The 13,840-nt window shown below is 49.5% G+C and overlaps 1 protein-coding gene across 1 annotated transcript in view; it reads left to right on the top strand.

Annotated features, from left to right (window-relative positions):
• Positions 1 to 3,073: 3,073 nt before the first annotated feature.
• TOMM34 (translocase of outer mitochondrial membrane 34) overlaps positions 3,074 to 13,840 on the top strand; it is a 15,157-nt gene continuing 4,390 nt past the window's right edge. The window contains exons 1-5 of the mRNA XM_004687408.2: positions 3,074 to 3,312; positions 6,782 to 6,881; positions 7,932 to 8,084; positions 9,637 to 9,806; positions 12,405 to 12,552. Of these exons, the coding sequence (XP_004687465.1) occupies positions 3,186 to 3,312; positions 6,782 to 6,881; positions 7,932 to 8,084; positions 9,637 to 9,806; positions 12,405 to 12,552 (698 nt within the window). The 5' untranslated portion in view covers positions 3,074 to 3,185. The remainder of the gene's footprint in view (positions 3,313 to 6,781; positions 6,882 to 7,931; positions 8,085 to 9,636; positions 9,807 to 12,404; positions 12,553 to 13,840) is intronic.

The raw sequence follows: 13,840 nt of genomic DNA, 5'->3' as shown, positions 1-13,840 counted from the left end.
TGTGGTATTAATTCGCATTTCCCTAATGGTTAGGTTAATGATGTCGAATTTCTTTTTATGTGCTTGTGATTCATCTATTTTCCTTTCTGGAGTATCTGTTCAAGACTTTTACCCTTTCTAAAATTGGATTGCCTTCTCATTATTGAATTTTAGAGTTTTATAATATTCTGAATGAAGTCCTTTATCAGACGTGTGATTTACAAACATGTTCTGGGGTTTGTCTTTTCATTCTCTTAACATTCATTCAAAGAGCAAAAATTCTTAACTTTCATCAAGTCCAATGTATCCATTTTTCTATATAGCTAACACTTTTTATGTTGTACCTAAGAAATCTTGTCTGGGACACTTACGCTGCAGATTCACTTCCCAGGTTCCCATGCCTGACTGTGGCTGGTCTCAGCGAGCAATAGTGGGAGACAGAGCGTGGACATGAGAGTCTTCTTCTACCTTCTCTGCCGCTGATCAAGCACCCAGCATCGAATTCAACTTTAACTCCTAGACAGGCCTGACTTGTTTCCACTTCAACCTCTGAACTCTTAGTATCACTACTTCCCCTTTATATTCACGTCCTGAGCCTGGTAGTGACTTCCTGCTACTGCTCTCCTTTGAACTGCCCTGTTTCTTCATTGCTAGAGCTGAGCTGGTTTTTCTGGTCATGGGGTTCAGTCTTAAGGTCTAATTCCCATGGCATACTTATTGGATTCCCTTATCTATTCAAGTCTCCCCAACTTGCACGCTGGGCAAGGAGTAGGGGCTTAATTTTTAACCTTATCAAATGATACCCCACACTTCCCCACCCCCTCACCCCCACCAAATTCTCTCTTCCATATATACCTTCAATCCTGCTTTTATCAATCCTGGCATTTATGGGGAGCATGGTGGATAGGGAATTCCACTTATCGTTTCTGTCTAAGAAACCACACCCCAAATTTAGCAGCATAAAGCAACATTCTCTCTCTCTCAAAAATTTGCAGTTTGACCATTGCTCAGCAGGGAAGGTTCATCTTTACTCCATGATGTCAATCAGGTCAGTCAGCGTTTGGATGGATCGCCACACAAAATTCAACCCTCACATGGCTGACAAACTGGTGTTGGCTGTTAACTGAGAGCACACAGGTGCTAGAGGCTCCATTTTTCTTGAGCCTCCTCACAAAAGAAAGGTCAGGTTCTAAAGTATATTCCTGAGGGAGAGCCAAGAGGAAGCTGCAGTGCCTTTTAATGGCAGGGCTTTGGAAGGAACACAAAGTCATTTGTACTGTTGAGCATGTCCCAAGGGCCAGCCAGTTCCAAGGAGAGCAGACTTAGTCTCCATCTGTTGATGGGGATAGGCAATGTTCTGGAAGAAAGCAGAGGACCTGAAATACTGTTTGGGTTTTTTTTTTTTTTTTTGGAATATAACTTGCCACAAGTATACTTATGTGATGTACTACTTAGGATATATTCATCTGTAAGCAACTGAACAAAAAAATTTAAGCAGCCGCTTAAGGCACCATGACACACTTTTTAAAAGATGTATTTATTTATGCGTCAAGAACTGGGGTGTACACTAGAGATGTATGGGGGTGAGGAGTTAGAGGATTCACCTGACACAGAGTGGGGACTAGAATAGGAGGATCTACTGAAATACTATGCTGAGGGGAGCAGTGGGTGAGACAGGAGAGATCTGCTGTGCCATTGGGTCAGCTCCCTGGTCAGGGATAGAACTCGTGCTACAGTGGCTGTGCTGCTACAGTGGCTTCAGATAGCTTCATAGTGCTCCCCTCTAGCCCCCTGTGCCACCAGGGATGGCCCACATTGTTTTTTAATATGAAGCCCAGAAGTCAGCAATTTGAGGGTATTTTCATTCATTGACTCAAGTCAATTGCATCTTTCCCCTCCCTGTCTTACTGGCATGTTGGCTTTTCATAAGCCTGCTTATTGCCCCAGTGTTACAAAATGACTACCCAGAGCAGAAAAGGGGAGTGGTGATGGGGAGACACTTTTGCAAAGTCCTATACCTCTCACCAGGAAGGAAAACCTGAAACACCCAGTAGACATCCTCTAATTTCACTGGCCAGATTTGGGTCACATGCTCACCCCTTAGCCAATCCCCGGCCAAAAAAAGAAAAAAAAAAAAGAATGCGGTATGACTGATTTAGAGAAACCCTGGTTCATTTTCTGCTCTTGGAGAATGTTAGGCAAAATTCAGACTTATGGAAAGCTGTGCTGTAGATAACAGGGATGCCTGTATGTGTCTCATCTAGTTTTCCCATCACTTTCTTCATTCCTGCCTCTGGGGTGGCTTGCCTTGAGCTGAGGGAATTCAAATGGAAAGGCCACCTACCCATCAGAAGTTTATAGTCTGCTTGGATTACAAGTTTACACAGATACTTGTAACTAAATTCCCCAGGGCAGGGACCATGTGTTTGTCAACAAATCTTTGAAGTGCAGTTTGGGAGCCAGAAACTTACTCTTGGGGCAACAAAAGATAAAGACCTACTTCTTGTCTTGAAAGACCTCTCAGTCTTTGAAAAAAAAAAAAAAAGAAAAGAAAAAGTATAAAAGGAGCCAGAGGGGCATGGTGTAAATTAGGAAGAAAAGAATAGGTGCAGAGAAAAAAACTTCATAGGTGAGGAGCGTAGTCAGGAAAGCTTTCAAAGGAGATTATGTTTGAGTTGACAGTAGCTGGGATCAGGATTAGACAAGTGAAAAAAGTGGAAAAGAACTACAGAAAAGCTGGGAGGCAAGCGAAATCCCTTGGTATATGCAGGTAGCAAAAGCAGTTTGAAAGAACGGAGTACTGAGTGGGACATAAAGTCAGAAGAGGCCAAAGTTAAACGGAGTCTCCCCGGAAAGATCGTCATCAATCATTCACTAAACCGGTATCTATAAAGCATGAGGTGCCAGCAAGTTTCCAGCCTCGGGGCCTTTGCGTATCTCAACTACAGCGCCGGGCGCCGGGCGCCGGGGAGCTCCAGGGTACCTAGCGCGCGCGGGCACGTAATTTCCGAACGGAGCATGCGCAATTGCCAGGCGCCGCCGGCTTCTTCCGCGCAGGCCCCGCCCCCGCGCCGCTCGGTCCCGCCCCCCCGGGCCGGCTTAGTTGTCGGCCCTAAGTACTCCTGGCGGGTGCTTCCGTCCGGACGCCGTTCCGTACTACTGGGTGAGGGAACGGAGGGGCCCCCTACCTGCCTGCTGGCCCCGGAATGGCCCCCAAAGGCCCAGAGTCGGTGGAGGGGCTCCGCGTCGCCGGCAACCAGAGCTTTCGCAACGGCCAGTTCGCCGAGGCCGCCGAGCTCTACAGCCGCGCGCTGCGGGTGCTGCAGGCGCAAGGTGAGACCCGGCCCCCCAGATTTCTGTCGGGCCCGCCGCCCCTCCTCGCCCCCCACCCTACCTACCGACACCTGACTCTGTCTGTGTCTTCACGGGGTTCCGTTCCCCGAGGCCGTCTGTCCCGCCAGGCCCTCCCACACCGCTTCCCACCCCTTCCCGACTGGGGCATCCTCGAGAAACTTCCATGGCTCGTTCTTTCCGCCTTAAAAAAAAAAGAAAGAGAAAGTATTTTTTTTCCCCAGCTAGTTCTTCAGAAACATTCCTGTACTAAATGTTTTATCACACTTTTTTTATCTTGGTAAAATAAGCACCAGTAAGTTTACCGTCCTTAGATGCAGTTAAGAAGTGTTGAGTATATTCACAGTGTGGTACAGTAGATCGCTGGAACTTCATCTTGCAGCACTGAAACTCTGTACCTGCTCAACTAATTCCTTCCCTCTCCCCAGGCCCCTAGAACTTCACCCCAGCCCCTTGATCTCCATCTTTCTACTTGCTGACTTTCGCTACTGTAGACAATTAAAATGAATGGAATCATACCGTTGTGTATTCTGTTACTGACTTATTTTGCTAAGGCATTATAATGTGTTGTAGCGTGTGACAGGCTGTGTAATATTCCTGTGTGTGTGTGAGTGTGTGCGCGCACACACCCCCTCGTGCCTCCTGCCAAATTGTATCCATTTATTTGCTGATGGCCATTTGGATTGCTGGCACCTCTTAGCTAATTTTGTAATGCTGTGATGAGTTTGGATGTGCAGATATCTCTAGGTTCTGCTTTGAATTCTTCTGGATATCTATACCCAGAGGAGGACTGCTGGATCATAGAGTAACTCTTAATTTAACAGGAGCCTCCATACTGTTTTCCATATTATCTGCGCCTTTTTACATTTCTACCGAGTGCACAGTGGTTCCAACTTCTCAGCATCCTCACCAACACTTGTTCTTTGCTGTTCTAAGCATAGCCGTGTGAGTTGCCTGCTTTTTAATTCTCCTGTTGGTCCCCAGCCTAAGTTATTCAGGCTTCCTTCTGAGACCCCTGGGGATAGCGTTCAGCCCTCTTTCCCAGACATTCTTTAATTAAATATATCTTGAGCAATATATTCTGAGTGTGTAGCAAGACAGAAATGGTCCTTTCTCTCAATGACCATACATTCTGGGTTTTGTTTGGGGGTGGGAGGCAAAGGTTGAGGGCATGCATCTTAAACTAGTGAATAAATAGTGGACAAGATGTGTATGTACTGTAATGACGTGTGGCTATGAAGATGATAAATGTGGTGTGACAGAGTTGACTGGGAAACTCCTGTGGAGAGAGAGGTCAACAACCTCTTTGAAGAAGTGACATTTGAGATGTCTGAATGATGAGAAGAAACCAAGGGTATTTCAGGGGGAGGGTTCTGTAATTACACTGGGCCCCAGACAGAAGCTTGGTGTGTACTAGAAGCTACAGCATAGTGAGCCAGCCAAGAGGGTAGTAAGACTTGAAGGGAGTTAGATAGGTTGAACCTTTTTGTGAGGACATCTCTTACAACAGGTCTTAGTAAGAAATTTGGATTTTCACTCCCCAATGGGAAAGAACCACCGGAGAGTTTTTGTAATAGTTCTCCAGCCTCCAGCTCATTTCATCCATCACCCCCCTTCCCCAGAATCTGCTCCAAGATGGCTTACCCAGAAACCCTTTTCTACTTCTCTTTGCCTGCCTTCTCTTTCTCACTTTCTTGACTAACATTTGTTAAGTGCTGTACTATGTGCTTGATATGATATCAAGACATTATCTCTTCTTACCCTCAGACTTAGGAGAAGACACTTTATAGGAGTTGCCAGAAAGAGTAAATTGCCTACCCAGGTTATGCCAAAAAGACATGCAGTGGCAGGATTTGCCAGTTGGTCTGTCTGATTCCTGGGTCTAAGTTGTTAATTAATTTGCTAGACTTCTCCCCAAATGTTCTCCAAAGTCCAGTCTTTTTCTGTATGAATTTTTGCAGTTCCAGGCTACTCTTTTGCTTCTTTTTTTTTTTTTTTCCTAGAATACTCCTTTTTAAGCTCACCTCCTCATCTTAGCCTCATCTGATGATGTCACCGAAGAATCTGAGGTGTGGACATTCCCACCCCAGGTGGCCCGCCAAAGCTTGTGGTTTTGTATAGATTTACTCTGGGTCCCCAGAAGAGCTAGCCTGGGAACCAGAGCTAGTAAGGAACCAGAGTTTGGTTTTGATCCTGCTTATGTTTCTGGGAAGTTATTGTCCCTTGATTTTTCTGATCAGTTTTCCTGACCTTGAAAGGAGAGCAGGTAGCGTCTAGTACAGTGAAGCCTCCTAGCAAGTCTGTGAAGTGATAGCCTGTGTGATGGGTTGGCAAGCACGTGATCAGAGGGATTGAGTGGCTGGTGTGGGCTCTAGGTGGGATTGGAGGTTGTGATGCCCTTATCTTGATACTTGGCTGTCTCACACAGGAACTGACAAAACAAGAAGAAAAAGGTTATTGTTAGTATTGAATGAGATATCATATGTCAATACAGTAAAGGTAACTTGATACTTAGTGTATAAAGCAAGTTGCAGAAAGAGAGGCAGTGAGATGCCATTTAGATATAACATGATGCTGCTTACCTGTGACTGCATCCATAAGAGACGGATGAACGAGCCAGGATGTTACATGCCTGCTTCAGGATGTGCTGACCTCTGGGGGTGGGAAGACAGCAAAGAGGGAAGCTGGGGATGCTGTGAGCTTCAACCACTCACAAATAAGGTTGGAAACAATCTAATGTGTGTCTTGTCGTGGATGCTAAGTATGTGTTATACTGTTTTCTCTATTTCAACCTATCACAAAGCATCAAGCTGCTTTTCAGTTCCTAGAGAACTGGGAATGGAACTAGTAATAGTAGTTTGAATTATGACCCATAGTGATGAGCATGAAGTGGCAGAAAAACTATTTTTTAAACTGAAAATCACTGTGGCCATAATAACGGTCCTGAACTTCTGAGATTCCTGAGGGTAAGAACTACCTTAGAGAAGTGTCTAAGAATTCTGGGTAATTTGAGTCCTCCCCCTGCCTTGACCAGCAGAAATTGTTTTATGTCCCACAGTCCCTTTTCAGGCCATGTCATAGCACTGAGCATAGTGTTTGTTTCCTCTTTTTTTTTAAATTGGATTTACATGTTTTGATAACAGTACCACACACCTGTTACTTACAGCATGGCTTTCTTTGAAGTAGACTGGGTGTATCATGTCTGCCTTTTGACCAGTACCAGGTCCAGTGCTGGAGTGGTGAATGAGATGCTGCTTGGTTCCTTCTGGATGATGGAGGTTTGGTGCTCTCATTCCCTCGTAGGCTGACAAACCTGCCAGCTTGACTAGGTCACAGTTATCTCCTGCCTTTCACCAAACCAGAGGGCTCAGGGTGAAAAATGCCCTCAGAGTCCCAAGGCATCCATTTGCAAACTTATGATCTTCTCATGCTTTATGTCTCCACCTGGCAGGTTCTTCGGACCCTGAAGAAGAGAGTGTCCTCTACTCCAACCGAGCAGCATGTCACCTGAAGGATGGAAACTGCACAGATTGCATCAAAGATTGCACCTCGTAAGTGGCCACGGGTGATGTCGGGGTGCCTGAGAGTCTTGAGAGAGGAGTCCGGGTTTATCTGACCTGTTTATTCTTTGAGCTGATCGCACTGGCTACATCCATGACTTAAACACTGGTATTAGGTTTCACCAGGTCACTGAGATCGGAAGGCTCTACTCAGCCCTTGTAGGCCCTGAGTTGTGCCTCAGCTTTGCTCCTGAAAAAGGCAGTCAGAGGTAGAGCCCATGAGATTGGGCCTGGGGACGAGGTAGAGTTTCAGACTGGTGACTGGCTTGCCAGAAGTTTTTTCTGGAGTGGGTGTATTGTGAGAGAGGACTGAAGGGAAAGAAAGAGGGAGAGAGGGTGTTGTCTCGAGAAGCAAGGGAAAAGAAGAAAATGGCATCCATCAGTGACTGGTGTAAAGGATGTGAAACAGTTTTGTACACCATTCTTCCTCGAAGGAATCTGACAAGTCCCTCTTTGACTAAACCAGCACGCACATTTCAGGGTGTTCTCAGATAGGATATTGTCTGAGACATGGGCTTAGACGCATGTTCTTGGGATAGATGGGAAAAGAGGAGGGATGAACATGTTTGTGAGCCTGGGCTAAGTTGACTTGTGCCAGGCTCTGTGGTAGGTTTCTTAGCGTTCTCACGTCCACTGGATGGGGTACCATCCCTCCCCGCGTTGCAGTAGGTGGCAAAAGATTGAGGCAGTAAAGTGATTTGCCCAGGTCACTGGGTAGTGAAGGCGGAGTTCCAACACTCTCTAGCTCCAAGCCTATTTTCCACCAGTACAACCTGTGGAAACACAGGGCACTTGTTCTTGATTGGAGGCTAGTCCAGCTCTCAGAGTTGGTGTCCATGCACACCAGTGCCACGATGTTCGTGCGCTCTTGCCCTGTCCCGCTTTCAGAAGGTGGGAAAGCCCCCAGCTAAGACTTGACCTTCTAGCAGGACCTCTGCCGGAACCTCCCTGTAGACATGCTGCAGTGACCCTCTCTGGAGGGAGCTGCCAGGGACTCCTGGCGGCACAGCTGTCAGACGGCATTTCTGCCTCCTGCTCTAGAGCTTTGGCCTTGGTTCCCTTCGGCATGAAGCCCCTGCTGCGGCGGGCATCGGCCTACGAGGCTCTGGAGAAGTACCCCCTGGCCTACGTTGACTACATGACGGTGCTGCAGATTGATGACAGTGTGACGTCAGCCTTGGAAGGTACCAACAGGTGAGCCCAAGCCGCTGCAGCCATTCTGTCTGGGATTCCCTGTCCGATTAGCGTGGGACCGCTACTTCAGTCTTCTCGGCTCATGGCTGCCAAGTTAAAGGTGACCTGAGAGAGGATAGAGCAGGCAGAGGTGTGCTGCAAGCCAGAAGAGAAGGAGATCAGTGGGACCGAGTCAGGCATTTAGGAGGTCTGTGGATATGTTGTGGCGATGGGGGCATGGTGGGAGGAAACATAGAAGAAACATCCAGATGACAACATGCGGAGTTAGAGGCGACTGTGGATCTGGGACCAGAGATGGACGCAGTTGAGTGTTTACATGGGCCTGGGCAAAGGAGAAAGCTGTGGGGCAGGGACACAGTATTGGAGGTCATCAGTCCGGAGGTAGATTGAGGTTGAAAAGCGAAGAGGATGGAGCTCTGAGAAATTCCGACATTTGAGAGACTTACAGAGGAACGGTGGTGGCCGCAGCAGTGGAAACCTGGGACTTTTACTGTCCTGAGGCATGGAGTATTACAGAAGGGATGGAGGAGACATCTGTGTCCAGTAAACGGAATTAGACTGAGGGCTCAGGAACGAAGTCACTGGTGATTCTGACGGAAGCTGTTTAGTGGGGTCAGAAGCCAGAGGGCAGTGGATTCCAGAAGTCTGACAGAAGGACAGGACAGGTTTCATTAAGTGAAGAAAGAGTGATGTTTACACACAAGTCTTTGAAGTCCGTGGAACAGAGGGAGGAAGGTACGGGGGCGGGGGGGCCTGACTGACTGCTTGGGGACCCAGGGGACCCAGAGCTCAGCTCCAGGAGCGGCCTTGTCATCTCTTGTGGCAGAAGTACGTGGGTGCCCCTGCAGGTTGGTTTATATTTGGGCGGAGGAAGTTTGCTTTGCAACAGGAGGTGGATGAGGGAGCAGGGTTGAGGAAGGTAGTCAGGACTGTGCTGACCAAGCTCAGGGGGTTCAGTGTGAGGTTTGATCAATCTGAAAGGTTTTGATTCTAGTAACAGGACCACGGTTGTAGGAGCAGAAAAATGATATAGTGGCACGATTTACTCATTTAACACATGTATTGGGAAATTGGTGTTTGTAAAGGGGAGAGCCAGGCAGAGGCTTGGACATAAGAATCCAGGGAGAATGTGGCGCACAACAGAGATGGGGGGCTGGGGTCTTGACCAGATTACAGGTCCTGTTGGCCTCGGGAAGTGGCAACTGCTGAAGGAGCTTAAGGTTTCAGACTAGCATGAGATTAAGTATCAGATGTTACATGGCCTTGAAATAGATCCATCGAGAAATACAAAATATTTGATCCTTTCTTGGAGCATATGTGGTCCCTTGAGGCCAGGTTTAAAGACCCTTAAAAGGAACCCCACTTCGAAGGCAGCGTAGTTGGCTAAGCTGAGGGCCCAGGGGGCAGGTGGTAAGTCTGAGAAGATACTTATGTCCCTTTCCTGCTGCCTGTCAGAGGACACAGCAAGAATGTCCCAGCAGGGGAAGGTGATCAGTGGCTCTCATCTGCTTTCCTAGCGAGAGACCCCCTGTAACCCTGCCCGCTTTTCCAGAATGACCAGAGCGCTCATGGACTCGCTGGGGCCTGAGTGGCGCCTGAAGCTGCCCACTATCCCCTTGGTGCCTGTGTCTGCGCAGAAGCGGTGGGACTCCTTGCCTTCAGAAAACCACAGAGAGACAGCTAAAAGCAAGCGCAGAGAAGCCACAGCTGCACAAAGCAGAGGTAAGCCGGGACTCCCCGCCCAGGGGGCTTGCAGGCTCCTTGTAGCTCCATTCTTTAGCACAAGCCTGTAAAAACTGCCTTTTTAAGCTGAGCTACAGAAAAGATCTGATAAGCAATGTAAAAACAAAACCAAAAAATCTTAACCTTTAAGGAACGTCTCCTTAACTGTACCATGCGGAAACCGCCCTACAGCTGCAAGGATTAAATGTCGCGAGTAGCACCCGGCCTGGCACACCGGCGTGCTGTCTTGGTCCCTGCTCAGGCCTCTGGCGGCTTGTGGGATGGATCACCAGGATGAAGTCCAGTACAGGTTCAGGCAAGGTGGGCCCCAGCTGCTCACATGATCAGACTCTGATTCCGGGTCTCCGCACGCTCCCAGCTCTTGTCTCTGACATGTCAGCTGGTCTCCGGCAGCTTTCTCTCCTGCTAGGAAGGTGTGGTAGTAGTTCTCAGCCTGTCCTCCATTACTGCGCCACATGACCCAGAAGAAAAGTTTCTGTTTTTATTTCTGTCTGATGGCTCCCTAGAAATAGAGGGCGTCTTCCCCTGAACCCCTGTTTCACACCACAGGCCAGTCCCTGAATGAGTCATGTGACCAGATGAAAGTTTGTGATTAGCTCAGCCCTGAGCCATCCACCCACATCCATCGCTCATGGGTGATGCCTCCCCAAACCACTCCCACTGCATGAGTTCCTGGCGGAAAACTGAACAGGGGAAGGGAGAAGTCAGTGGCCTACATCAGGAGACTCTGCTCCAGAGAGTCCCTAACAAAGAGGCCCTTCTTCAGGTAGAGGTGCACAGGTCTTTATGATGCAGCAGAGGATTATCCCAGTGCAGCCAGCCAGGGAGTGGTCACCTCAGGGCTGGAGCCCTGCTGTGTATGCGACCTTAGGTGCTGGAGGGGCCAGGGCTTGCTGCTGTCCCCAGGAGGGAACCTGGCTGCCCAGGAGCATGCACTCTGTTTGTGGGAGCCTGCGTTCCCTGCTCTCTCCAGGCTCACGGTGTGGGGTGTTGATGAGCTGGCTGGCTTCAGTGCACCCAGCGCTGGCTGTGTTCTTCCAGTGTCGCTGCGACACGTGGGGCCCAGGCCCTGTGCCTGAGGGGCACCACACGGGGCGGTCCTGGTGCTCAGGAAGCTCAGTCCAGTGAGCTACTGAGCCATGCAAACATGGCATTTAAAAATACTGGAGAAGAGCAAGTGCTTTAGAGTCTTTAGTGATCAGGGAGTTCAAAACAGGGCTGGTGAAGTGCGGTCAGAGAGAAGGTGGCGGCAGAGGCGATCTGCTGAGCAGGGCCTTACATGTGGTTCTTTAGGTAGGAAGGGAGGAGGGCCAGGGCTTCTGGCAGAGAGAGAGGTGTGCTGAGGGTGGATGTGGGTGGTGGGGCCTCGCCCTGAGCAGCTGCAACAAGCACAGCTCAGGCTGTGGAGTGTGGCAGGGCTAGGAGAAGCCGGGATGCGTGGACAGGGCAGCCCTCGGGCTCCCCAGAGGAACTGCCCGTGTGCGTAGGTGACATGGACAGGATGTTCAGGACAGAATGTAACAGCAAAGGACAAAAGAGACTAGCCAGAGCCCCACAAGCAGGATGGCAAAGGCGCTCGCGGAGCTGCAGCAGGCTGGGCAGCAGGTGGCGTCAACACGGGCGAGGACGGGAACCAGGTCCTAGGCGAAAACACAGCGCCGCTTATTCTTCAGATAGTCCAGAAACTACGTAACTGACGATGATTTATGGCTATTACGATCACCAAAACAAAAATTAAAGAGGGGAAGGAAGCCAGAATCAGGATAACGGTTGCCCCCAGGGTGGGCAGAGTTGGGGAGGGAATGCCAGGGCTCCAGGCCCTATTAAGAGTTTCTCAAGGTAAGAGATGCATTCAGTTTTGTTTTATTCCGAAAACTTTCCCCTTGTTCAAAATACTCAGTATTCTATTTTTTTTTTTTTTTTTAAATTAAAGCAGGAGATACAGCGCGGTGGCGCAATAATTAATGGGGCCACTCAGCGGAGGACGCAGACTGCTGAGCTTGGCTTTCATCTGTTCTCATTTCTCATCCTGGAAGGCGGGGCCTGCCTGCCTTTGGGGGTGGGGGTGGGGGGCTGAGACAACCCCAGGCAGAGATTAGGACTAACAGGCTTGTACACTTTCCAGAAGCCCAGAGCTACACTTTCTTTATCAGATGCCGCTTAATTTAAATGCTGTCCTGCTCTAAGGTCTTAGGGTGTTGTGCATGTCTGCATGGATTCTCAGGTAGCCCGCTGTGGAACAGACGCTGTCCTCATTGTATTGGTGAGGAAGTTGAGGGTCAAGTTAGTCAAACGCAGTCGCCCGGCTGCCAGTGCCTTTTAGCACGGCTTTTTGTCACGTATGTTATGTGCATGTATCTGTCTATTGGGAGTCCAACTTCTGAATGAAAAGTTGTTTAATATTTCAGAAGCCATGATGGGGGGGAAATTGTTAATTGCTAAAAAATTACTAACAACAGTATAAGACCTTTGGGGAGAAAGGTTTGTGAATGACTTAGCAGAGACAATTCCAGAGAGATCTGAGTCTCAGTTGGGCACCTGCTCCATGGTTTTTTCCTCTTCTGAATTTGTATCTAGTGCCTTCTGCTGGGGATGTGGAGAGAGCCAGAGTTCTGAAGGAAGAAGGCAATGAGCTTGTAAAGAAGGGAAACCATAAGAAAGCTATTGAGAAGTACAGTGAAAGCCTCTCGTTTAGTAACCTGGAATCTGCCACGTACAGCAACAGGTATCTTCTACACAGCTGCTGGCCTGGGGGATTTCAGGATGTCCGCTCCAGGACGGAGCGCACGGCTGAGTGTCAGGGCCCGGCCCTTCTGGGGCTGTGTGGTGGGCTCTTCCCTGAGTCGTCATCAGTGTGTTGCACCTTAAAAAAATTCCCACTTGCATCAGTCACCACAAGGCTTCATTCTCTCACAGGGGGAGAACCTGAGGGATGCCACAGGGGACTGTGGGCTTTGTCAGCCTCCTCCAGAATTTTCAGTAACCAGAAGCACGCAGTGTGTTTGGTTTGCAAGCACAACTCTGCCCAAGTCTGACGTCCTCTCCGCCAGACCTTCCCACCCCATGGCTTGTCCAGACCCTTCTGAGAGAGCCTTCGGCAGTGTCCCTGTGAGACGCTAGCACAGAGTCCAGGGTGGAGTCACGGCTGCCTGAGCAAGGGCGGGACAGGGATTGTCCAGCCTAAGAGTGACGTGGGGCCGAGGGGTTTGTGCGGTGAGCTGCTTGCAGTGAGCTCACACTGGCCATGCCTGGGAGCGGGGGCACGTCCTGTTCTCTGGGGCTCTGCTCGGCACCAGCACTCGGAGATGCTGCTGCTAGGTGGGCTTCCTGTTTTCAAGTTGAGAGAACTGAGGCTCAGCTCGCCCCCCAGTAAATGGTGGAGCCAGAGCTGGAAGCCGCCTCGAGGCAGCTTTCTGCTACTCTGGCAGAGCTTGAAGCATTCACCAAGGAACCCTCTCTGGCCCAAATGTTTTTTAGATTTATTTTTGTTAATTAATGCATCTAATAACGGGGGGGGGTAGGCCAAAGGTGCAGCTGGTGAGACAGTGGGGAGGTGGATCTACTGAGACACCCTGCTGAGGGGAGCAGCGGGTGAGACACGAGAGGTCTGCCTCACCATGTGGGCCAGCTCCCTGCCGGGGATGGAGCTCAGGCTGCAGTGGCTGGTGAGAGCTTAATAGCGCTGAGGCTTTAATCCCTGGGCCACCGGGGAGGCCCTGATCCAAATATTTCTTTAAAAATATTTTTTCCTTCCCAACAAAACATATTTTCAGTTCAGAAATCTTGGAACTACTGTCGTTATGGGATAAAATGTTTCAGTTTCGGGTCTTTTCCATACATGGAACCACTTAACACGCCAGCAAGGTCTGGGCTGCAGCGGCAGGGTCTGGGCGGCAGCGGCAGGGTCTGGGCGGCAGCGGCAGGGTCTGGGCGGCAGCGGCAGGGTCTGGGCTGCAGAGGCAGGGTCTGGGCTGCAGAGGCAGGGTCTGGGCGGCAGAGGCAGGGTCTGGGCG

Source organism: Condylura cristata, unplaced genomic scaffold (assembly GCF_000260355.1).
Source record: "Condylura cristata isolate star-nosed mole 26May11 unplaced genomic scaffold, ConCri1.0 scaffold00022, whole genome shotgun sequence".
Taxonomy (NCBI): Eukaryota; Metazoa; Chordata; class Mammalia; order Eulipotyphla; family Talpidae; genus Condylura; species Condylura cristata.
This window is presented reverse-complemented; position numbering and strand designations above follow the sequence as displayed.